At 40.5% G+C, this 26,722-nt stretch overlaps 1 protein-coding gene and 1 pseudogene across 8 annotated transcripts in view; both read left to right on the forward strand.

Moving 5' to 3' along the window:
- PIGU (phosphatidylinositol glycan anchor biosynthesis class U) overlaps window positions 1–26,722 on the forward strand; it is a 103,101-nt gene that overhangs the window by 29,446 nt on the left and 46,933 nt on the right. For all 7 annotated transcript variants that reach the window (XM_082358898.1, XM_082358897.1, XM_082358899.1 and 4 more), the window contains 2 exons: window positions 671–780; window positions 2,987–3,087. In XM_082358898.1, the coding sequence (XP_082215024.1) occupies window positions 671–780; window positions 2,987–3,087 (211 nt within the window). The remainder of the gene's footprint in view (window positions 1–670; window positions 781–2,986; window positions 3,088–26,722) is intronic.
- On the forward strand, window positions 16,345–20,304 carry LOC309612742 (heat shock cognate 71 kDa protein pseudogene; annotated as a pseudogene). The gene has a single exon. The product of its transcript is annotated as a heat shock cognate 71 kDa protein pseudogene (transcript).

A 26,722-nucleotide genomic window follows, 5' to 3' on the forward strand; every position in this document is an offset into this window, starting at 1 on the left:
TTCCTCTGTGGAAGTCAAAAACTTGAAACAGGAGAGCTCGGAAGAAAACCCAGGACACTGTGACATTCAGGGGATCGTTCCACTTTGCATGAAAATATTTCGCTTTGATGGAACTTTGGAATCCTTAGGCCACTGATGATAACTCTTAAAAATGACTAAAAACTGCTTTGCCATTCAATCATTCATTTAGCCATTCAACGGATATTTATTGTTTGCTCACTGTGCCAGGTGTTGGCAAATAAACATGGTCTCTGCCCTCATGGAACTTATAGTATAGTGAAGGAGAAAGATAGTCAGTCACATAAATAAATAAGAAAGTTCTAACTGTGAACAGTGTTATGAGATTTTTACAGTCAGGGCAGTGAGTGTGCCTTCCTGAGGAAGTGACGATTTAACTAAGATCTAAAGATTATGTGCGAGTTAACTAGGGAAAGAGAAGAAGAGGTTGTTTGTTCTAGGTTAAATGCAAAGACCTGGGAGCAGGAGGGCAGTGGCACGTTCATGGTGCTTGAACCCAGAAAGTGAGAGGTGTGGGCAGCGGGTGTGAAATGACCCTGGAGAGGTAGGGCCAGGTCAGGCAGGCCACGTGGGCCATGGAAGAACTTTTGTCTTCATCCTAAAAGCAATGCGAAGTTATTTGTTTCATGTGTTTTGTCTTTTTTTTTTCCAGTTTAAAAAGCAGAAACTCCTCCTAGAACTAGACCAGTATGCCCCAGATGTGGCCGAACTCATCCGAACCCCTATGGAAATGCGTTACATCCCTCTGAAAGTGGCCCTCTTGTAAGTATTCTCTGACAAAACAGGGCTCAGTGCCAACGAATATGAGGAAAATCTGATGAGACTTTCTCATGTTGTTTGTTGTATTTTTGGAGATTTGCAGTCTTAGTCATCAAGTATCTGCTATAGTTCTGTTGCACAACTGGGGTTCTGGCCAGGAAAAGAGACAGAGCCATCCTGTCTCTGTTGGGACAAAGCCTCACACAAGCACACGCACAATCGACCCTTCACAAATGCTTTTTCACTCGATGCTGATCTGGTTCCAGCCTCCTTGTAACCAGTGTTTCTAAAAAAAAAAAAAAAGTTTTCCAGTTGTGATATATGGATTGCATAAAATTCTGATCTTTATGCAGCAGTTATTTCAAGCAACTCCTATGTTTCATGTACAATTTAGTCTCCCGTTTGTAGTTCAGAAAACTGAAGAAAAGTACCAAACAGACCCATCCCAGCTGGATGACCAGTATGAGAGAGTGGAACTTACTGAGGCTCTATGAAAGAATTCTCCAGGAGTACCAGTGCTGCCTGTAACTTTAATTCTTTCAGGTTATTCCTGTTTATATTCCTGAGATAGGCAAATGGGAATAATTATTCAGTCAACTAATAGTAAATGTTAATAACATACTAGTTCCTAAGGATACACAGTAAAACAAGGCAGACAAGTTTCCTCATGGAAAAACATGACCTTAAATCTTCAGATTTAGAAGGGGCCTTATGAGGACAGTTTATTCAACCCTTTGCCTTGTGTGTGACTCTCCTATTCAGTATTCCAGATAGGTGGCTGCGTAGCTGCTTCTTGAACATCACCTGCTATTTAGAAATGGCTTTTTTTCTCCTCCCACCAAACACATTTGAGGTATCGGTTCATATCTATGTATTTCAGAAATATTGGTGGGAACTACCTAATAGAACCAGAGGTTTGGCAACATTATGAATCCCTTATGGACTCCTATGTCTCCAGGGGGTAGTTTTGTAATAGCAGCAGCCATTTCTTTAAAGGTTGTAGAGCAAGCCTATCTGTAATTGCTGAAAAAAAAAATCAACAATTTCTGGGCCTTTGGCTTTAGAACTGCTAATCTTACAGCTCTGAGAGGTATTGGATTTAAGGTCTTTATTTGCGCATAATAATTATAATCTCTCCCTGAGACACTGGTATGTTTCTTCCTATCTGATAATCAGAATTATGTAACTGGTCTCCCTTTTCACTTTGTCTGCCAGGAAACTCAGAGCCAGATTTAAAGCTGATTACTACAGTGTTGTAGAAGACCCATTTGTTCTTCTTTCCCTAGCCTTTACTTTTTCCTTTTATTTATGCTTTCCCTGGTCTTGATTCTTTATTTCTATTTTAATTTTGCTCTCACTTTTTATTATCTGTTCTCATTTGAGCTGCCTCAAATCTTTTGTGGAAGCAGGATAAAAATAAATAAAAACACAGTTATGACTGTATAAGATTTCCCTATTCAGCATTTCAAATTTATTTTTTCAGTCCATTCATTCCCACCTCAGGAAAAGACTGTTTCAGTTTAATTCCTTCCCAGTGGAAGTTCAGGTTGTCCTGTGAAGTTCAATGGCCACTAGCTTACTGAATTCAGCAGATACTTATTCTGCCCTTTGGGTCTGGCTTGGTGGATATAGCTTGGCTGCCAAGAGGACTAAACTTAAGCTGCTCTCACCTCTTGAATGGGGTAGCCTATGTCAGAGGTTAGGAACCTGATTGAGGAAACAGTACTTTCCTGGTTTTCAGAGATAACTGTAGCCATTCCTAAAATATATGGCTCTGTGGGAATTGGTAGAATTTTTATCATTTTTGAAGCTGAAGTAATAAAAAATGTAGGCTTATTGCCAGAAAGACCTGATTTTGAATGTATTTATTAGCTTGTAAAGCCTTAGGCTACTTAACCACTGAGTCTCAGTTTCCTCATCTGCAAAATGGGAATGATGTAATAGCTGGTTTACAGGATCCGTGGTGATGAAATATGATGGTTTTCCATATAACACATAGCACAGAATAGGCAGTGAATGTTCAGTGCCTTTTACTCACTGGCCACAACCCCACTCCGTCCTCTTTTACTTAGGAAAACTTATTTCTAAGAAGTTGCCTTCCCTTGAGTATGGTTTTAGTAAACCTCTTGAACTTCCTGGCTATGGTGGCCAGGACTCCCTGGTCCTTTGACCAGGATTACTAATGCCAAATATGTGTGTTTTTCCCCAGCTATCTCTTAAATCCCTACACGATCTTGTCTTGTGTTGCCAAGTCTACCTGCGCCATCAACAACACCCTCATTGCTTTCTTCATTTTGACCACGATAAAAGGTAAGGCCCCAAAGGAAAGTACAAAGTTCAGTCCCTAATTTGTGCAGGCTTTTGTAACACTTATGCTGTGGATTTAAAAAAAAAAAATACAACACTTAAAAACATTTTTTAAAATTACACAAGTAATTTTATAGAAAATTTAGGTAAGCCAAGAGAAAAAAATTAATTAAAACATCCTGAAATTCTACCACTCAGAGAGTCACTGTTAACATAGTTTAAACAAAAAACAAAAACTTCTAAAAGGCTTACAATGAGAATAGCAGTGTTCTGCCCCTTTCTTCCCATCCCTAGTTCAACTTCTTTGAAGGAACTACTTTTTTTTTTTGCTAGTATTTATTTCCATATTTCTAAATAAGACCTCGTATTGCTGTTTCATGAATTATAAATTTTAGACATTATCTATTGTATTCTTATTATGGGAGATAAAGATTTAGCTTTCTTTTACCAATATCTTCACTTCCCCTTTACCTGGTTTTCCTAGAGAAGTTATGTCACAGCTTTGATTAAATCAGTAGTTGGTACCTATATTTTATGACAGTATATGTATTATTCACTGTTGGGAAAAGTAATAACTATGGTTATTTTTTCTTTCTTGTACAACCTTTTATTTTTTCTGAGGTTAATAATTGTGGGTTTTTTGCTTGTTTTTGTTTTTGTTTTGCTTTATCTTTCTGTACCAATCACTTTTTTCCCCCCAATTGCTCTGCTAGATCTTCCAAGTGCCTAACAATACAGGCATACCTAAGAGATATTGTGAGTTTGGTTCCAGATCACAGCAATAAAGCAAATATTGCAATAAAGTGAGTCACACGAATTTTTTGGATTCCCAGCACAGATAAAAGTTATGTCTACACTATACTACATTCTGTTAAGTATGCAATAGCATTATGTCTAAAAAAATGTACATAGCTTAATTTAAACATACTTTATTGATAAAAAAAAATTAGCCCCTAATAAGAGAATCAGCCCATCCTTTGAAGCTTTGAAGCCAGGCATTGACTTCTCTTTTCTAGCTATGAAAGTCCTAGATGGCATCTTCTTCTGAAATAAGGCTGTTTCGTCTACATTGAAAATATGTTGTTTAGTGTAGCCACCTTCATTAATTGTCTTAGGTAGATCTTCTGGATAACTTGCTGCAGCTTCTACATCAGCACGTGCGACTTCACCTTGCACTTTAATGGTCTGGAGACAGGCTTCTCTCCTTGAACCTCATGAACTAATCTCTTCTAGCTTCAAACTTTTCTTCTATAGCTTCCTCACCTCTCGCAGCCTTCATAAAATTGAAGAAAGTTAGGGCCTTACTCTGGTTGAGGCTTTGGCTTAAGGGAATGTTGTGGCAGGTTTGATCTTCTCTCCAGACCACTCAGACTTTCTCCATATCAGCAATAAGGTTGTTTTGGTTTCTTATCATTCATGTGTTCACTGGAGGAGCACTTTTAATTTTCTTCAAGAACTTTACATTTGCATTACCACTAGGCTAACTGGTGCAAGAGGCCTAGCTTTCATCCTATCCCAGCTTTCGACGTGCCTTCCTCACTAAGCTTAATTATTTCTAGCTTTTTTAAAAAAAATTTAAAAAAATTATTTATTATTTTTGGCTGCGTTGGGTCTTCGTTGCTGTGCGTGGGCTTTCTCTAGTTGTGGCAAGCGGGGGCTACTCTTTGTTGCGGTGCGCAGCCTTTTCATTGAAGTGGCTTCTCTTGTTGCGGAACACGGGCTCTAGGTGCACGGGCTTCAGTAGTTGTGGCACACGGGCTTCAGCAGTTGTGGCATGCGGGCTTCAGTAGTTGTGGCTTGCAGGCTCTAGAGCGCAGGCTCGGTAGTTGTGGAGCATGGCCTTAGTTGCTCCGCGGCATGTGGGATCTTCCTGGACCAGGGCTCAAACCCGTGTCCCCTGCACTGGCAGGCGGATTCTTAACTACTACGCCACCAGGGAAGCCCTATTTCTAGCTTTTGATTTAAAGTGAGAAGTATGCAACACTTCCTTTGACTTGAACACTTAGAGACCATTGTATGGTTATTAATTGGCCTAATTTCAATATTAGGAAGGAATAGGGAGGCCTGAGGAGAGGGAGAGCAGTGGGGGAACAGCTAGTCTGTGAAATAGTCAGAACACAGACAACACTTATCAGTTGTTTGCCATATTATGGGCATGTGGTGCCCCCAAACAATTAAAAGAGTAATATCAAAGATCACAGATCACCATAACAAACATAATAATAATGAAAAAATTTGAAATATTGCAAGAATTACCAGAACGTGACACAGAGACACAAAGTGAGCAAATGCTGTTGGAAAAATGGCTCTGATAGACTTACTTAATGCAGGGTTGCCACAGATCTTCAATTTGTAAAAAACACAATATCTGCAAAGTACAGTAAAACAAAGTAGGTCTGTAGTTTTTAAACAAATGCTTAAGTACATCAAATAGTTTATTGGTTCCATTATTTTTCTGGAGATCTGCCTCACACATCCTTCATCCTGTACCAGTCTGTCCTGGTTGTTGTGTGGTCTTGATGCAAAGCTGTCATACTGGAACGTTTCCTTATAATTCTCTTGTATTGTATCCCTTCTTTCCTAGATTCCTTTTTTCGTTTATTGATTTTTTTCCTTGGTTTTGCTAAAGTACTTCCTCTAGTAGTTTTCTAAGAAAGGGTGTGTGAGATACGTATTTTGAATCATTCCACACATGAAAAAATGTGTTTTTCTAACTTAGCACCAAATTAATAGTTGGGGCAAGGTATAGAATTCTAGATCAGAAAAAATTTTCCTTCAGAATTTTGAAGGCATTGCTTCACTGTGTTCTAGCATCCCGGTTGCTGTTCGGCAGTTTGAAGCCACTATATGTAACCTAATTTTTTCTTTGAAAGATTTAAGATCTTCTTTTTATCCTCAGTATTTTGAAATTTCATGATGCTATGTCTACTTGGTTCTTTTTTCATTCATTACTGGGTACTTGGTAGGCCCTTTCAAAATAGAGACTAGTGTCCTTTAGTTCTAGAAGATATTCCGGTACTGTTTTTCAAATTCTCTCTCCTCTCTGTTTTCTCTGTCCTCTCGTTTGGGATGCCTATTGGATATTGGACTTTTTGGATTGATCTAATTTGTATGTTTTATTTTCTATTGATTTAAGTTCTTTCTTGGTCTCCAGTTGTTTCTTTGAAGCATCATTATTATTTTATCACCACGATATTCTCTCTTATCTCTCTGAGTTTTCTTGGTTTTGTTTTTGTTTTCAGTTTCCATTTGTTCTAAGCATAATCTCTTTGTCTTCCTGGATTCTCTCCCCCCTCCCCACCCCGCCTTTTTTTTTCTGTTTGTCTTGGGCTCTGTCTTTCATATGGGTAGATTTTCTCTTACTTATGGTGATCCTTGGCTGTTTGCTTATTATTGAAGAATGTTAGAAGGATGGGGTATGTAGGGGTATTCACCTGGCTGCACATAGTTGAGGTGAGACCTGGGGTTCTGGCTGGTCTGTATACAAACGTTCAGCTTGATTCTCATCTCTGTAACTTACCCCCACCTGCCATAGTATCTGATACCTTCAAGGTGCTGGATCTCTCAGAAGTTGTATGGGGTGAATTGGCCTGATTTTTATTGGTATTCCTCTCTGCAGGCCATTGAGCTGTAATTTCTTCCATATTGCTCAATCATTTATCCCTCTTCCTCCTGCTTTTAATGTTTCCACTATTATGTTAAAATTTATTTTGCTATAGTCTCTTCTGTTAATTTGTTTTTAAGACTATTTTTAATGCTTTATTGTCATTTTAGTGAGGTTTTGGAGGGAAAGATGATATACATGTGATTAACCTACCATTTTTCACTAGAAGTCTATTAGCATTGGAGGTATATATTTCCAGATTTTTCCCTCATTTTTCTTTTACACTTTTAAATATTGTATCAGTTAACTGTCGTCACAAAAATGTTATTTGACAAAGCACTCCAAAACTCAGTGGCTTAAAACAACAATACGCATTTACTTAGCTCATGTGTCTGTAAGTCAGATAGGTGTCAGCTGATCTAGGTTGGATATGGCTAGACAGTTTGTTGGTTTCATCGGGGCTCATTCATGCATCAGCAGCTGACTGTAGTTGGCTCATCTAGGCTGGGCTCTTCGCCACATGTCTGTCATCCTCATGGACCAGGGGACTAATTTAGGCATATTCTTCTCATAGTGATGGGAGAGACACAACTGCGAACAAGCCCAATGAGGCTTGAGCTTTTGATGTTTCTGGTTGTATCACATGTGCTTATATTGCATTGATCAAAACATAACACATGGCTGATCTCAGGGGTGGGTATTTCCATCCTGTCCACAGTGGGGGGACACTGCAAAGTTATATGGCAAAGAGCCTGGACATAGGGAGGGGTTAAGAATTGGGGCCAAAAATACAGTCTACCACGTCAGTAAACATTTAGTCTGTCATTTTTCATGGCTGCTTACTGTTCCATTGTGTTGATGAATAAATAGAAATTCTTTAACCAACTTATACTATTAAATATCTAGTTAATTTCCCAGTTTTCAGCTGTTTAAATAATACTATAGTTGATTTTCTTTCTTTTTTTTAATTTTAAATTTTTAAATTTTTTTGGCCGCATCATGCAGCTTGTGGGATCTTAGTTCCCAAACCAGGGATCGAACCTGGGCCACGGCAGTGGAAGTGCTGAGTCTTAACCACTGGACTGCCAGGGAATTCCCATACAGTTAATTTTCTAATATAATTTCTAACAGTAATTGTCACACTCATGTTCAATTATTTTCTTACTCTAAAGTCCTAGAAATAGAATTATTGTGTCACTGGGTGTATACCTTCTTTAGGATTTCTGAAATTTATCACTAAATTGCCTTCAAGAGTTTTACCAACTTATACTCTCATAAGAAGTGTATGAGAGCTCTTATTTCCCTACATTATTGCTGAATAGTTTGCACACTTAGGAAATAAAGACTCAAAAGTTGTACATAGGACCTTTTACTTAGAGTTTACTTACCTTTTCTAGGGTGGCACATGGGAATGACTTAGGTCTTCATAAGACATTGCTTCGCTTGGAGTGGTTGTAGTTAGTCTTTCTGTAGGTCATTTAGTTTAACTTATTATCAAGTTACTTGAAATGACTCTTTGCTGTCTGTGAACATCCCCTGCCTCAGTTCCTGTTTCCAGAGTGTCCAGCTCAGGTAGACTCATTTATCAAGGTGCCTGGTGTCCATTAAAGTAAGGACTGTATGAGGCAGCCTGGCAGAAGGGATTGAGCACTGGCCTTTGGAAATGTCACCTTTAAAATAGCCGAGCACAAAGGTAGAAAGACTAAAGACATGCTCTCTGAGGTGTGTACAATGGAAGTCTCACACAAAAATGTAAAGTATGCCATTTTAAGAACATCTTTCAAAAGACCCTTTAAGTCAATGGAACGATTTTGTTTGGGGGAAAAAAATGTAAAAAAGTTATACGTAACTCCTTTGCAGCCACATTGTTTTTGGTTCCACAGAAAAAAATTTTTTTTATTATGTCACTCTAGATTTCTGTCAAATGAATTTTATGAACATTTTTGTAATATTGTATACACAGTTTTGTTTTAATTTTATTACTTGTTTCATATGAATCATGAATGACATTAGTCACATTTGTTAATTTCTTTACATCAAAATTTAAGTTTTTAAAATTTTAAGAGTAGTTCAAGTACTTGGTAAAAATAAAAGAAATTCAAACATATGAAATGGGAAGTAAAAGTCTTTTATCATCCCACCCTACCCCACCTCCACTTCCATTCCTCAGGTATATTTGTCATGGGGTCCCAGGCCTTCCCTTTTGCTGGACACTTAAGTTATTTTCCATTGTTGGCAGCTGTAAGTAGAGACCGTTGCAAGTAACATTTCTAATCTGTTAAAATATTTGAAGAATTCTATTTTAGTTAGGTCTCTGAACTATTCTCTTTGAATATATTAGTAATCCCTATTAGCAGTATATACAAAGTTCAGTTATAAAATCTGCAGGTCATATTTCTATATTTCACATTTGTACCACATAATTAGATATTTAATAAAATTCATGAAGGAATAATTCACTCTTTATTTAAAGAAGAAAACAGTTGGGAGAATTCACAAAAGAAGGGATCTAAGTGACTAAAAACTATGAAAAAATATTCAACTCCTTAGATAACTAATAAAGAAAAGCAAATTGAAATAACAAAGAAGTGGTTTTTTTATTCCCTTTCAAATTGGCAAAGATTTTAGAAGATAATTCTCAGGTCTGGCAAAGTGCTATCAAACTGGCATTTTCCCACATGGCAAGTTGACTTGTAAATTAGTACAGACCTCTTGGGAAGCAGTTTGGCAGTAGTTCAAGTGTTTGTTCTTTTGATTTATGAATTTTAATTTTGATAACCTATCCTGAAGTAGTGCAGAATTACAGACCAAGCTTTATGATGCTAAGTCATTAATTGCAGGATTATTTATAATGATTAGAAAAATTGGAAAATACTTCAAAGTAGAGAGAGGAATGGCTAAGTAAAACATGGTTTGCCCATGTAATTAAAGAAAATACAGTTTACCCATGCACATGATATTTGAAAATAATTGTAAATTATGTGAGGATACATTTATTTTTTAAAAGCTGAATACAAAATTGTGTATTTTAATAAAGTATAATCTCAACTATGTTAAAACTACAACACAAATAGAAAGAGATTCCAAAAGAGTAATACTTGTTTCTGCAGAGTAAGTTCATGAGTAATTTTTATTTCCTCCTCATATCTGTTTTTTCCCAAAGTTTCTTCAATGAGCACATAATTTAAAATAAATTAAATTTATTGATAAGAAGATAGGGACAGTGGAAGTAAACTAGGTACCTCTCTCCCCAGACTTCCGTGGAGCAGGTGCCCCCACAAGGGAGTGGCCTCATTTGCTTTGTCCCCTTGACTCCTTCTACTTGCCCTCCTTTGACTTCCTTTGTGGCAGCCCAGGGTTGCCTGGGACACTCTGAGAGCCACAGGCCAGGACAAAGCCCAGACCATTGTATTGTGATGTCCTTGCTGGGGTGTTGGCCAGGAAACTCAAGTCTGTGGGCAGGGTTGATGTTCGTTTAGTGGAGCAGCTTGGGTTTTACTTCAAAGGTTGGGGCTTTGGTGAAGGAGCTGATTAAAATACTCCATCCCTCTGAAGTCATCTTCATTAGGCTTTGAAAAGGAAAACAAACAGATGTTAATAGGTACTCCTGCTTATTCACTGTTGGTGTTTGTCAACAATGAGATGCTCCAGACTAGAAATTCTTGAGGTTTGCCGCCCAAGGACCCTTCCGACTCTCCTTATTCCACCAAAAGAGGCCTGGGTGACAGGACTTGCTTCCCAAGGAAAAAGAAGAATCAGTACTATCCGAGGTGGTTCAGAGTAAGAGCTCAGGCTGCTGTGATGTCAGACAGATGTCAATGAAAAAATGTTACCTGCAAAATCAGTAAACAAATGTGTCACAGCCCTCAAGCCATCACATTACAGCTGCCCCTATGATGAGCCCCGAGGGAACTCAGGATAGAAACAGGATGCTCCCCATCTAGAGGTCAGTCACTGCAGCCACCCCTGAAGGTGCACCCTGAGGAGACTCAGGATGAGAAAGCACAGGCCCAGATAGCTGAGGTGCATATCAAAGGAATGATTTCAGAGAGCCCAGACGCTTGCATCTTCCCATACATAGAAAAGCGCTAAATTCCTTAACTTGAGATACCTGGTTTTCTCTAATTAACAGTAATCTTTTGATGTTCCGACTACATGGTCTTTGTTGCAAAAACTACTATATATCTCGGCTCCTCTCTTACCTCTTCAGAAGCAGTCTCTCAGAGCTATCTGAGATACTGTGTCCCAGGCTTAAGTCCTCAGTTTTGTCCACCAAATAAAACATAACTCTCAACTTTTAGGTTGTGCATTTTTTTTTCAGTTGACACAGATCTCATAGCTAATCCTAGTTCTAGCACTTCCTGGCATTATCACTGTAAGCAAGTCACTTAACTGTTTAGGGCCTCAGTTTCCTTGTCTATAACATGGGGACTGAAACAGTCCCTACTGCATAGCGTAAATGTAAAGAATGAATGAGATGAGGAGAAAATAAAAAATGAATGAGATGGTGCATGTGAAACACTTAGCATAGTGTGGGAGCATGAACTAGATGCTCAGTAAATGATGGTGCTGATTGTTACTCTTGATAATATTTAAAGATATTAAAAGATCCCTCAGGACTTCCTTTTGGGAGAACACCAGAATCACAACTAACTGCTGAACGATCATTGACAGGAAGACACTGGAACTCACCAAAAAAGATACCCCACATCCAATGACAAAGGAGAAGCCACAATGAGATGGTAGGAGGGGTACAATCATAATAAAATCAAATCCCATTACCACTGGGTGGGTGACTCACAAACTGGAGAACAATTATACCACAGAAGTCCACCCACTGGAGTGAAGGTTCTGAGCCCCACGTCAGGCTTCCCAACCTGGGGGTCCGGCAATGGGAGGAGGAATTCCCAGAGAATCAGACTTTGAAGGCTAGCAGGATTTGATTGCAGGACTTCGACAGGACTGAGGGAAATAGAGACTCCACTCTTGGAGGGCACACAAAGTAGTGTGCACATCAGGACCCAGGGGGAAGGAGCAGTGACCCCATTGGAAACTGAACCAGACCTACCTGCTAGTGTTGGAGGGTCTCCTGCAGAGGCAGGGGGCGGCTGTGGCTCACTATGGGGACAAGGACACTGGCAGCAGAAGCTCAGGGAAGTAATCCTTGGCGTGAGCCCTCCCAGAGTCCACCATTAGCCCCACCAAAGAGCCTGTAGGCACCAGCCACCAGTACTGGGTCGCCTCAGGCCAAACAACAAACAGGGAGGGAACTCAGCCCCACCCATCAGCAAACAGGCAGATTAAAGTTTTACTGAGCTCTGCCCACCAGAGCAACAGCCAGCTCTACCCACCACCAGTCCCTCCCATCAGGAAGCTTGCACAAGCCTCTTCGATAGCCTCATCCACCAGAGGGCAGACAGCAGAAGCAAGAAGAATTAGAATCCTGCAGCCTGTGGAATGAAAACCACATTCACAGAAAGATGGACAAAGTGAAAAGGCCAAGGACTATGTACCAGATGAAGGAAGAAGATAAAACCCCAGAAAAACAACTAAATGAAATGGAGATAGGCAACCTTCCAGAAAAAGAGTTCGGAATAATGATAGTGGAGATGATCCAGGACCTTGGGAAAAGAATAGAGGTAAAGATCGAGAAGATGCAAGAAATCTTTAAAAAAGACCTAGAAGAATTAAAGAACAAACAGAGATGAATAATACAATAACTGAAATGAAAAATACACTAGAAGGAATCGATAGTAGAACAACTGAGGCAGAAGAATGGATAAGTGACCTGTAAGACAAAATGGTGGAAATCACTGCTGTGGAACTGACTAAAGAAAAAAGATTGAAAAGAAATGAAGACAGCCTAAGAGACCTCTGGGACAACATTAAACACAACAACATTCGCATTATAGGGGTTCCAGAAGGAGAAGAGAGAGAGAAAGGACCCGAGAGAATATTTGAAGAGACTATAGTCGAAAACTTCCCTAACATGGGAAAGGAAATACCCACCCAAGTCCAGGAAGCGCAGAGAGTCCCAGGCAGGATAAAACCAAGGAGAAACACGCCGAGACACATAGTAATCAAGTTGAGAAAAATTAAAGACAAAGAAAAATTATTAAAAGCAACAAGGGAAAAATGACAAATAACATACAAGGGAACTCCCATAAGATTAACAGCTGATTTCTCAGCAGAAACTCTACAAGCCAGAAGGGAGTGGCACGATATATTTAAAGTGCTGAAAGGGAGGAACCTACAACCAAGAATACTCTACCCGGCAAGGATCTCATTCAGATTTGATGGAGAAATCAAAAGCTTTACAGACAAGCAAAAGCTAAGAAAATTCACCACCAAACCAACTCTACAACAAATGCTAAAGGAATTTCCGTAAGTGGGAAACACAAGAAAAGAAAAGGGCCTACAGAAACAAACCCAAAACAATTAAGGAAATGGTAACAGGAACATACATATCAATAATTACCTTAAATGTGAATGGATTAAATGCTCCAACCAGAAGACACAGGCTGGCTGAATGGATACAAAAACAAGACCCATATATATGCTGTCTACAAGAGACCCACTTCAGACCTAGGGACACGTACAGACTGAAAGTGAGGGGATGGAAAAAGATATTCCATGCAAATGGAAATCAGAAGAAAGCTGGAGTGGCAATACTCTTATCAGATAGAATAGACTTTATTTTTTTTTAAAATAATCAGGCCAAGTTTATTGAAACTAGACTTCATTTTCAAACAAGTTAATCTTGTGATTAATCTTTTTTTTTTTAAATAAAGCCATTTCTTTAGTTTTTTATTTATTTATTTTATGGCTATGTTGGGTCTTCGTTTCTGTGCGAGGGCCCTTCTCTAGTTGTGGCAAGCGGGGGCCACTCTTCATCGCGGTGCGCGGGCCTCTCACTATCGCGGCCTCTCCCATTGCGGAGCACAGGCTCCAGACGCGCAGGCTCAGTAATTGTGGCTCACGGGCCCAGTTGCTCCGCGGCATGTGGGACCCTCCCAGACCAGGGCTCGAACCCGTGTCCCCTGCATTGGCAGGCAGATTCTCAACCACTGCGCCACCAGGGAAGCCCCAAATAGACTTTAAAATAAAGAATGTTACAAGAGACAAGGAAGTACACCACATAATGATCAAGGGATCAATCCAACAAGAAGGGCTTACCTGGTGGTGCAGTGGTTAGGAATATGCCTGCCAGTTCAGGGGACACGGGTTCTGACCCTGGTCCGGGAAGATCCCACATGCCACGGAGCAGCGAAGCCTGTGAGCCACAACTACTAAGCCTGCACTCTATTGCCCGCAAGCCACAACTACTGAAGCTCTTGCGCCTAGAGCCCATGCTCCGCAACAAGAGAAGCCACCGCAATGAGAAGCCCACGCACTGCAAGGAAGGGTAACCCCTGCTCGCTACAACTAGAGAAAGCCTGCACGCAGCAACGAAGACCCAACACAGCCAAAAATAAATAAATAAATTTATAAAAAATATACAAGAAGAAGATATAACAATTATAAATATACATGCACCCAACACAGGAGCACCTCAATACATAAGGCAAATGCTAACAGCTATAAAAGAGGGAATCAACAGTAACACAATAGTTACTGTCGTAACTATTGTAATAGTGGGGGACTTTAACACTTCACTTACACCAATGGACAGATCGTTCAGACAGAAAATTAATAAGGAAACACAAGCTTTAAATGACACAATAGACCAGATAGATTTAACTGATATTTATAGGACATTCCATCTGAAAACATCAGATTACACTTTCTTCTCAAGTGCACACGGAACATTCTCCAGGATACATCACATCTTGGGTCACAAATCAAGCCTCAGTAAATTTAAGAAAATTGAAATCATATCAAGCATATTTTCCAACCACAACGCTATGGTTTATTAGAAATAAATTACAGGGAAAAAAACATTAAAAACACAAACACATGGAGGCTAAACAATACATTACTAAATAACCAAGAGATCACTGAAGAAATCAAAGAGGAAATAAAAAAATACCTAGAGACAAATGACAACGAAAACACAACAATCCAAAACCTATGGGATGCAGCAAAAGCAGTTCTAAGAGGGAAGTTTATAGCAATACAATCCTACCTCAAGAAACAAGAAAAATCTCAAGTAAACAATCTAACCTTACACCTAAGGGAACTAGAGAAAGAAGAACAAACAAAACCCAAAGTTAGCGGAAGGAAAGAAATCATAAAGATCGGAGAGGAAATAAATGAAATAGAAATGAAGAAAACAATAGCAAAGACCAATAAAACTAAAAGCTGGTTCTTTGAGAAGAGAAACAAAATTGATAAACCATTAACCAGGCTCATCAAGAAAAAGAGGGAGAGCACTCAAATCAATAAAATTAGAAATGAAAAAGGAGAAGTTACAACAGACACTGCAGAAATACAAAGGCATCCTAAGAGACAACTACAAGCAACTCTATGCCAATAAAATGGACAACCTGGAAAAAATGGACAAATTCTTATAAGCTTCCAGGACTGAACCAGGAAGAAATAGAAAATATGAACAGACCAATCACAAGTAATGAAATTGAGACTATGATTAAAAATCTTCCAACAAACAAAAGTCCAGGACCAGATGGCTTCACAGGTGAATTCTATCAAACATTTAGAGAAGAGATAACACCCATCCTTCTCAAACTCTTCCAAAAAATTGCAGAGGAAGTAACACTCCCAAACTCATTCTACGAGGCCACCATCACCCTGATACCAAAACCAGACAAAGATACTACAAAAAAAGAAAATTACAGACCAATATCACTGATGAATATAGATGCAAAATCTTCAACAGAATACTAGCAAACAGAATCCAACAACACATTAAAACGATCATATACCATGATCAAGTGGGATTCACCCCAGGGATTCAAGGATTCTTCAATATATGCAAATCAATCAATGTGATACACCATATTAACAAATTGAAGAATAAAAACCATATGATCATCTCAATAGATGCAGAAAAAGCTTTTGACAAAATTCAACATCCATTTATGATAAAAACTCTACAGAAAGTGGGCATAGAGGGAACCTACCTCAGCATAATAAAGGCCATATACGACAAACCCACTGCAAACATCATTCTCAATGATGAAAAACTGAAAGCATTTCCTCGAAGATCAGGAACAAGACAAGGATATCCACTCTCGCCACTCTTATTCAACATAGTTTTGGAAGTCCTAGCCATGGCAATCAGAGAAGAAAAAGAAATAAGAGGAATACAAATTGGAAAAGAAGAATGAAAACTGTCATTGTTTCAGTTGACATGATACTATACATAGACAATCCTAAAGATGCCACTAGAAAACTACTAGAGCTAATCAATGAATTTGGTAAAGCTGCAGGATACAAAATTAATGCACAGAAATCTCTTGCATTCCTATACACTAACAACGAAAGATCAAAAAGAGAAATTAAGGTAACAATCCCATTCACCGTTGCAACAAAAAGAATAAAATACCTAGGAATAAACCTACCTAAGGAGGTAAAAAACCTGTACTCAGAAAACTGTAAGACACTGATGAAAGAAATCAAAGATGACACAATCAGGTCTCATTGAACACGGCAGCAGCTTTCCAGATTGCTGTTTTCTCCTCCAGCAGACCCAGGCCTGCGCTCCAGCAACCATGTCTAAGGGACCTGCAGTTGGCATTGATCTTGCGCCACCTATTCTTGTGTGGTTATCTTCCAGCACGGAAAGGTGGAAATAATTGCCAGTGATCAGGGGAACCGAACTACCCCAAGTTATGTCACCTTTACTGATACCGAATGATTGATTTGTGATGCTGCAAAGAACCAAGTTGCAAGAATCCCACCAACACGGGTTTTGATGCCAAACGCCTCATTGGACAAAGAGTTGATGATCTGTTGTCCAGTCTGATATGAAGCATTGGCCCTTTATAGTGGTGAATGATTCAGGCAGGCCTAAGGTTCAAGTAGAATACAAGGGAGAGACAAAAAGTTTCTATCCAGAGGAGGTGTCATCCATGGTTTTGACAAAGATGAAGGAAATAGCAGAAGCCTACCTTGGGAAGACTGTTACCAATGCTGTTGTCACAGTACCTGCTTACTTTAATGACTCTCAGCATCAGGCTACCAAAGATGCCGGAACTATTGCTGGGCTCAATGTACTTAGAATCATCAACGAGCCAACTGCTGCTGCTGTTGCCTATGACTTAGACAAAAAGATTGGAGCAGAAAGAAATGTGCTGATCTTTGATTTAGGTGGTGGCACTTTTGATGTGTCTGTCCTCACTATTGAGGATGGAATCTTTGAGGTGAAGTCTACAGCTGGAGATACCCACTTAGGTGGAGAAGACTTTGACAACCGGATGGTCAACCATTTTATTGCAGAGTTCAAGTGCAAGCACAAGAAGGGCATCAGTGAGAACAAGAAGGCTGTCCGTCGCCTTCGTACTGCTTGTGAGCATGCTAAGCACACTCTATCTTCCAGCACCCAGGCCACTATTGAGATTGATTCCCTCTGTGAAGGATTCGACTTCTATACCTCAATTACCCGTGCCCGATTTGAAGAACTGAATGCTGACCTGTTCCGTGGCACACTGGACCCTGTGGAGAAAGCCCTTCGGGATGCCAAGCTAGACAAGTCTCAGATCCATGATATTGTCCTGGTGGGTGGTTCAACCCGCATCCCCAAGAATCAGAAACTTCTACAGGACTTCTTCAATGGGAAAGAACTGAATAAGAGCATCAACCCTGATGAGGCTGTTGCTTATGGTGCAGCTGTCCAGGCAGCCATTCTATCTGGAGACAAATCTGAAAATGTTCAAGACTTGCTGCTGTTGGATGTCACTCCTCTTTCCCTTGGAACTGAAACTGCTGGTGGAGTCATGACTGTCCTCAAGAGCAACACCACCATTCCCACCAAGCAGACGCAGACCTTCACAACCTACTCGGGCAACCAGCCCGGTATTCATTCAGGTTTATGAAGGTGAGCGTGCCATGACCAAGGATAACAACCTGCTTGGCAAGTTTGAACTCACAGGCATACCTCCTGCCCCCTGTGGTGTTCCTCAGATTGAAGTCACTTTTGATATTGATGCCAATGGCATCCTCAATGTCTCTGCTGTGGATAAGAGCACAGGAAAAGAGAACAAAATTACCATCACTAATGACAAGGGCCGTTTGAGCAAGGAAGACATTGAACACATGGCTCAGGAAGCAGAGAAGTACAAAGCTGAAGATGAGAAGCAGCGGGATAAGTTGTCTTCGAAGAATCCTCTTGAATCCTGTGCTTTCAACATGAAAGCTACTGTTGACGATGAGGAACTTCAAGGCAAGATTAATGATGAGGACAAACAGAAGATTCTTGATAAGTGTAATGAAATAATCAACTGTCTTGATAAGAACCAGACTGCAGAGAAGGAAGAATTTGAACATCAGCAGAAGGAGCTGGAAAAAGTCTGCAACCCCATCATTACCAAGCTGTACCAGAGCTCAGGAGGCATGCCAGGAGGAATGCCCAGGGGCTTCCCTGGTGGTGGAACTCCTCCATCTGATGGTGCCTCCTCTGGGCCCACCATTGAAGAGGTCGATTAAGCCAGCCTAGCATAGATTTAGCATTGTTCCACAAAACATTGAAGGACCCAAATTTATAGCAAATTCCATGGCAGTTTTAAAGTTGAGCTGCTGTAATAAACTCGGCATTCTTGATACTTGAACATGGAATATGTGCACAGGGAAAGGAAATAACATTGTACTTTACAAGCACTGTATTGCAAGTGGAAAATGCAATGTCTTAAATAAAACGGTATTTAAAATTGGCACCATAAAAAAAAAAAGATGACACAAACAGATGTAGAGATATACCATGTTCTTGGATTGGAACAATCAATATTGTGAAAATGACTGTACTAGCCAAAGCAATCTACAGAGTCAATGCAATCCCTATCAAATTACCAGTGGCATTTTTTACAGAACTAGAACAAAAAATCTTAAAATTTGTATGGAGACACAGAAGACCCTGAATAGCCAAAGCAATCCTGAGGGAAAAAAACAGAGCTGGAGGAATCAGACTCCCTGACTTCAGACTATACTACAAAGCTACGGTAATCAAGACAATATGGTACTGGCACAAAGACAGAAATATAGATCAAATGGAACAGGATAGAAAGCCCAGAGATAAACCCATGCACCTATGGTCAACTAATCTATGACAAAGGAGGCAAGGATATACAATGGAGAAAAGACAGTCTCTTCGATAAGTGGTGCTGGGAAAACTGGACAGCTACATGTAAAAGAATTTAATTAGAACACCATACACAAAAATAAACTCAAAATGGTTAAAGACCTAAATGTAAGACCGGACACTATAAAACTCTTAGAGGAAAACATAGGAAGAACACTCTTTGACTTGACATAAATCACAGCAAGATCTTTTTTGATCCACCTCCTAGAGTAATGGAAATAAAAACAGAAATAAACAAATGGGACCTAATGAAGCTTAAAAGCTTTTGCATAGCAAAGGAAACTATAAACAAGATGAAAAGACAGCCCTCAGAATGGGAGAAAATATTTGCAAATGAAGCAACGGACAAAAGATCAACATCCAAAATATATAAACAGCTCATGCAGCTCAATATCAAAAAAACAAGCAACCCAATCAGAAAATGGGCAGAAGAACTAAATAGACATTTCTCCAAGGAAGACATACAGATGGCCAAGAGGCACATGAAAAGCTGCTCAACATCACTAATTATTAGAGAAATGCAAATCAAAGCTACAATGAGGTTATCACCTCACACCAGTTAGAATGGGCATCATCAGAAAATCTACAAACAACAAATGCTGGAGAGGGTGTGGAGAAAAGGGAACCCTCTTGCACTCTTGGTGGGAATGTAAATTGATGCAGCCACTGTAGAGAACAGTATGGAGTTTCCTTAAAAACTAAAAATAGAATTACCATATGACCCAGGAATCCTACTACTGTGCATATACCCAGAGAAGAACATAATTCAAAAAGACACATGCACCCCAATGTTCATTGCAGCACTATTTGCAATAGGCAAGTCATGGAAGCAACTTAAATGCCCATCGACAGATGAATGGATACAGAAGATGTGGTACATATATACAATGGAATATTGCCATAAAAAGGAATAAAATTGGGTCATTTGTAGAGACGTGGATGGACCTACAGACTGTCATTCAGAGTGAAGTAAGTCAGAAAGAGAAAAACAGATGTCGTATATTAACACATATATGTGGAATGGTACAGATGAACCGGTTTGCAAGGCAGAAATAGAGACACAGATGTAGAGAACAAATGTATGGACACCAAGGGTGGAAAGCAGGTGGTGGGGAGTGGTGGTGGGATGAATTGGGAGATTGGGATTGACATATATACACTAATATGTATAAAATAGATAACTGATAAGAACGTGCTGTATAAAATAAAATAAAATAAAATAAATAAATAAAAGATCCCTCAGGATTGACAGGGTCTTCCTGAGCTTTCTGTTGTTTTGGGTTTTTTTAAATTTATTTAATTTATTTATTTTTGGCTGCGTTGGGTCTTCGTTGCTGTGTGCGGGCTTTCTCTAGGTGCGACGAGCAGGGACTACTCTTCAGTGTGGTGCACGGGCTTCAGTAGTTGTGGCACATGGGCTCAGTAGTTGTGGCACGTGGGCCCTAGAGTGCAGGCTCGTTAGTTGTGGCGCATGGGCTTAGTTGCTCCACGACATGTGGGATCTTCCTGGACCAGGGCTCAAACCTGTATCCCCTGCATTGGCAGGTGGATTCTTAACCACTGTGCCACCAGGGAAGCCCCTTCCTGAGCTTTCTGGAGAAAACTGGGAGAAGGTTAAAATGAGAGGTTCTCTTCCTGGAGCACCGCCCTGGAAGAACATGGCAGAGTGATGAACCTGAGCTCTGATGAGCCCATCACTTCTATATGAGGTTCCTCTGCGGTAAATGAGGCCTTACCCATGAAGAGAGTCTTAGAGGACCCAAAGGCCCAAGGACCCTAGGACGAAGCAGCCTGGGGTTTTGTCAGATCAACCGAAAACCTGCTGGTTCTAGTTACCTGTGCTGTAGCCTCAGGCAGATCACACAGCCTCTAGAGCTTCAGTTTGATCCCAGAGATAAGATCTGCCTCATGGATTAGTAGAGGAATAAATAAGAAACACAGAATGCTTAGCATGATTCCTTAGCAAAACCCGCTCAACAAATAGTTGCTCTGCTTATTGTGATTTTTATGGTACAGCCATAGATTGAGAATCAAGAAGGTAGCATAGTGCTGCAGTTACAGATTCGGGGCTCTGGAATGAGACTGTCTGGGTTCGAATTCTATCACCATTCATTAGTTTTGTGACCCTGAGCAAATAAAGTCTCTGTCCTTCAGTTTACTTATCTGTGAAATGGGGATAGTAATTTTGTCCGCTCCATGGAGTTATTGGAAGGACTAAATGACTTAATACATGTAAAATGCTTATAGTCGTGGCTGGAACAGAGTACGTGCTCAGAGAATTGTCATCATCATCATCACTGATGTGGATGGACTACTCTGAGAAAGCCTGTGCTGTTGAAAGAACACTTGGCAAGGAGTATAGAACACTGGGCCAGGCCCTAGCCCCTCCTCCTGCCTAGTAGTCTTGCTTGCTCTCAGGCCCTAGTGCAACTTCCTCTTCTGAGTGTCCTGGGAGACCTCAGCCCTTTTGACCACATTCCAATCTGTCCCACTGCCTGTCCTGGTACAGGTCCCTGTCTGTGACCCAGTCTCTGCTCATTCTACTTGAATTCCTTATCTTGAACTAGTTTCCATAGCTCCACCTCATCTACATTCCTGCTCTGTCCTGTAGCTCTGCCACCCACCCAGGCCCAGGTCACTTCAAGGTGCAGTCCCTGGGGGCAGAGTGTTACCCCAGGTCTTGCCCAGGCTTGTGGCCGCCATGCTGACACCAATAGAGAGTTGGAAAACATATTCAAAGCTAGATTGGATAGATAATGAAATTCCCTGATACTGTAGCCAGTGCACACATACATTTGACTGATTTACTTTATAAATTTATTTGTTTGTTTGTTTCTTTAATTTTTGGCTGTGTTGGGTCTTCGTTGCTGCATGCGGGCTTTCTCTAGTTGCGGCGAGCGGGGGCTACTCTTCATTGTGGTGTGCGGGCTTCTCATTGCGGTGGCTTCTCTTGTTGCGAAGCATGGGCTCTAGGCACGCAGGCTTCAGTAATTGTGGCACGTGGGCTCAGTAGTTGTGGCGCACGGGCTTATTTGCTCTGCGGCATGTGGGATCTTCCCAGGCCGGGGCTCAAACCCATGTTCCTTGCATTGGCAGGCAGATTCTTAACCACGGCACCACCAGGGAAGCCCTACTTTAGTATTCTTATGATAAGGCCAAAGACTAGAGCTTGTATAGGAAACCTAGTGACTGAGTATCTGGGCCATTTTAGCAGATAAATGGTAGATTATATCTTTTTTTGGTAAAATTCACAGTCTTCTTGGTATAGTTCCTCCTGGTTAGCTGAGCAGGATGCCCTAGCTCTTGCCCAAATGAGGCTGCCACTTCAGGCATTATTTGAGATGTCATGTCTAGGCTTGTAGACATGTTTTTGATTGACTGTGCAAGCTAAGCCTTCCCTGATCCGACCCCTACCTACCTGCTTGCTGAGACTTTTTAGATTATAACTTTTTTGTTGAAGTATAACACATACACAGAAAAGTGCACATTAAGAAACAGGGATGTTACCAACATCCACAAAAGCCCCTTTTTCACCCTCTTCCAGTCACTCCTTCCAACTCTGTTTTTGCCATGTTGAGCCAATTACAGTCTCTGCCCCTCCACCCCCAGCACACCATTCTTTCCCTCGCCCTCCTGCCTGTGCACATGCTCTTCCCTTGGACTGCCGGCCTCACCTACTCATTGTTCAAAACTCAGGTGTCAGCTTCCCCTGATGCGCTCCGAATACTTCCTTTGCACTTTCCTCCCGTATTTTGTCATTGTTTACTGGGAGCTCCCTGAGGACAGAGACTGTCTGAGTCACCAGTCTCCCGCACCCAGCATGGCTTGGCATAGAGCAGACACTCCAGAAATGTTGGTGTGTTGCATGGTTCATCTAAAATATCTGAAGACACCGTTTACTTTTTTCTTCCCTGACCCTGCCCCAAGCACATCGCCTCCTCCTGCCTTCCTAACCCATTCTTCTTGCCTCTTCTAGTTTTTTAAAAAAACATGCCAGCCCTGTCTGAGTCTCTTGTGTGCCTCCATCCTCCCCCTCACTTTTGCTCAGACTGTGCATGTGCCCCATCCACACCTGCCCCAGCATCCCACACACCAGGCTCCTGACTGTTGCAGCACCATGTTTCTGCCCCCAGACCAGAGGCCTCAGCCATCTGATAGTTTACTCCACATTCTCTGTGCTGGCTCCCTACCACAAGTCCTCAACTGCTGTTCTGCAGGCTCTGTTTTATTCAAGAGGCAGATTTATTTTGTGCTTTGCCCATGTTTCATTACTCTGTGTTTTTTTGTTTCAGTTATTTTTAAAAATATCTTTATTGGAGTATAATTGCTTTAAAATGTTGTGTTAGTTTCTGCTGTACAACAAAGTGAATCAGCTATATGTATACATATATCCCCATATCCCCTCCCTCTTGAGCCTCCCTCCTGCTCTCCCTATCCCACCCATCTAGGTCGTCACAAAGGACTCTGTGTTTCATACTTCATAAGTTTTCCTTCCTCAAGAACATTGGTTTCAACCAGAGTTATGATGGTGATCATTTCACAAGATGTACACATAGCAAATCATTATGTGTATACCTGACTAGTGGGAGTGTGAGAGTGGGAGGGGCGTTGAATAGCTGAGGTGTCTGGGGAGATGCTGATGCCACTTACTGGTAGACTAGCAGAAGGAACAGATTCTTCCTTCCTAATGGTTTCATCCAAGGAAGGAAGGTTGCTTCTTCCTGATCTTGGGAGCAAGTATTCTAAAACTCACAAGTCCATTTTTTAGCTAGGAGCTGTTTCTTCTCTCTTGGACCTTATAAATAGTTAGCTGCTCCAGACAAGTAATTACTGATCTCAGGCAATTAGGGCAGGAGGTGGCTGTGTTTATTTCACTCCCTGGTGTCTCCTGGGGGAGAGAGAGGTGAAAGTCATGTGTTTGTTTCCACCACATTTGTAAGAATGGATGGAACTGGAACATTATCCCTCCTCTGTTAACAGACACATGGGCCTCTTCTCACTCCCACCACCACCAATCTCTGTAGAAAACAGTGTTAAATTTAAAAGTTCTTTCCAGCTTTCCCCTCTCTTTGCTGGTTTCCTCCAAAATATCATTCAACTTTTTGGCCTAGTCAAGGAATTCTGAGTCCACCCTAGCTGTTGGGCTCCAGAATAGCACCTTTCCCACCACTGCCATCTCCCTGTCTCAGAGTTGACCCAGTTCTGGTTCGGGGTGTGTGGGGACCTCTGCTAGTAGCACAGCTTGGCTGGGCATGATCTGTCCCTGCTCAGTCATATTTACAAGTACCCTGGATACAGAACATCGTGTTGGCACTAACCAACGTGATGAAATAGCCCATCCCATAGAGTTCTGTCCTTGGTCTTTTACTTCCTCCTTTCTCTGCCTTCCTTCCACTTTCTTTCAACCAGGAATTGTTTCTAGCTGGTGAGTTTCCTTGGTTTGAGGGATGGAGGACTCAAAGTTCTTTTCTCTCCACTTACTCTTCTATGAAGTAGTCACATTCATAACCCTCCCTCTTCCAGGGTGGCTCTTAGATGTTTCAAGTACAGATCTTCCTTGACTTATGCTGGGGTTATGTCCCAGTAAACCCCTCGTAGGTTGAAAATATCCTAAGTTAAAACTACATTGAATACACCTCACCTACTGAACATAAGAGCTTAGCTTAGCCTAGCCTACCTTAAATGTGCCCAGAACACTTACATTAGCCTACAGTTGGGCAAAATCATCTAATACAAAGCCTATTTTATAATAAAGTGCTGAATATTTCATGTAATTTATTGAATCTGTACTAAGAGTGAAAAACAGAATAGTTATATGGGTACAGAACGGTTGTAAGGGTATCAGTTGTTTAACCTCGTGATCGAGTGGCTGGCAGCGAGCTGCGGCTGCAGCTGCCCAGCATCACGAGAGAATATGTACTGCATACCGCTAGCTTGGGGAAAAAAATGAAAATTCAAAATTAGAAGTATGGTTTCTACTGAATGCATATTGCTTTTGCACCATCATCAAATCTAAAAATCGTTAAGTCAAACCACTGTATATACACCACTTTGGTGGGCAAAAAAGTCCTATGGAACATCTGCTTCTGTTTGTCTCGGGAGCTGGGTTGGGAGAGGGTAAAATTCCCTGGACTGAGTGGAGTGAATAATTCCTTCTTTTATGAAACACCATTGAGAAGATGTCTGTTGTTTTCAGTAAAAGTTGACCCCACACTAATAAGAGTGACCATGAGCACTGTTACTTGATGAAATATTATCATTATAGATACCAGCCTTGGACCATCAATTGAACTCTACTGATTTCTGGGCCACTCTAAAATCTCTGTGGTAAACTGGGTTTCTCTAGCCTTGATTTTAGGGTACTCTGTTGTCTTAAACCATCTGAAAGGGAATAGCTACTTGCTTTTTTTAAAAAAAGATACCATTTTTTTCTTACATCCATCTAGTTTTTTTTTAATTGAAGTATAGTTGATTTACGATGTTGTATTAGTTTCTGCTGTAGAGCAAAGTGATTCAGTTATACATATGTATATATCCTTTTTCATATTGTTTTCCATTATGGTTTACTACATGATATTGAATATAGTTCCCTGTACTATACAGTAGGACCTTGTTGTTTATCTATTTTATGTATAGTAGTTTGTGTCTGATAATCCCAAACTCCTAACTTATCCCTCTGCCACCCCCCTTTCCCCTTTGGTAACCGTAAGTTTGTTTTCTATGTCTGTGAGTTGTGTCATATTTTAGATTCCACACATAAGTGATATCATATGGTATTTGTCCTTCTCTTTCTGACTCACTTCACTTAGTATGATAATCTCTTGGTCTATCCATGTTGCTTCAAATGGCATTATTTCATTCTTTTTTTATGGCTGAGTAGTATTCCATTGTGTACATATACCACATTTTCTTTATCCATTTATCTGTCGGTAGACATATAGGTTGTTTCCATGTCTTGGCACTATTACATAGCAGCACTATTGTAAATAGTGCTGCTATGAACATGGGATGCATATATCTTTTTGAATCACAGTTTTCTCCAGATATATGCCCAAGAGTGGGATTACTGGATTATATAGCAGCTCTATTTTTTAGCTTTTTAAGGAACCTCCATACGGTTTTCTAGTGGCTGCACCAACTTACATTCCCACCAGTCGTGTAAGAGGCTTCCCTTTTCTCCACACCCTTTCCAACATTTGTTATTTGTAGACTTTTTAATGATGGCCCTTCTGACCAGTGTGAGGTGGTACCTCATTGTAGTTTTGATTTGCATTTCTCTAATAATTAGCGATGTTGAGCATCTTTTCATGTGCCTGTTGGCCGTCTGTGTGTCTTCTTTGGAGAAATGTCTGTTTAGGTCTTTTGCCCATTTTTTGATTGGGTTGTTTGTTTTTTTGTTATTGAGTTGTGTGAGCTGTTTGTACAATATATTTTGGCAATTAATCCCTTGTCAGTCGCATTGTTTGCAAATATTTTCTCCCAGTCCATGGGTTGTCTTTTTGTTCTGTTTATGGTTTCCTTTGCTGTGCAAAAGCTTCTAAGTTTGATTAGGTCCCATTTGTTTATTTTTGCTTTTATTTCTATTGCCTTGGGAGACAAGATATCAGTTTTTTTCTTATGACAAAAACAAAGCATATTTATTATAGGAAGTTTAGAAAATACGGAGAAACAAAAATGAAATATCATCCATAATCCAACCACCCAGAGAAAAACACTGTGGAATCTGTGGCCTAGCCTTTTAGTTTAGGGGTTTTTTATGGCCACACCACGCATCTGTGGGA

The sequence above is a fragment of the Balaenoptera borealis genome (genome assembly GCF_965194805.1).
Source record: "Balaenoptera borealis genome assembly, chromosome: 16".
NCBI classification, from domain to species: Eukaryota; Metazoa; Chordata; class Mammalia; order Artiodactyla; family Balaenopteridae; genus Balaenoptera; species Balaenoptera borealis.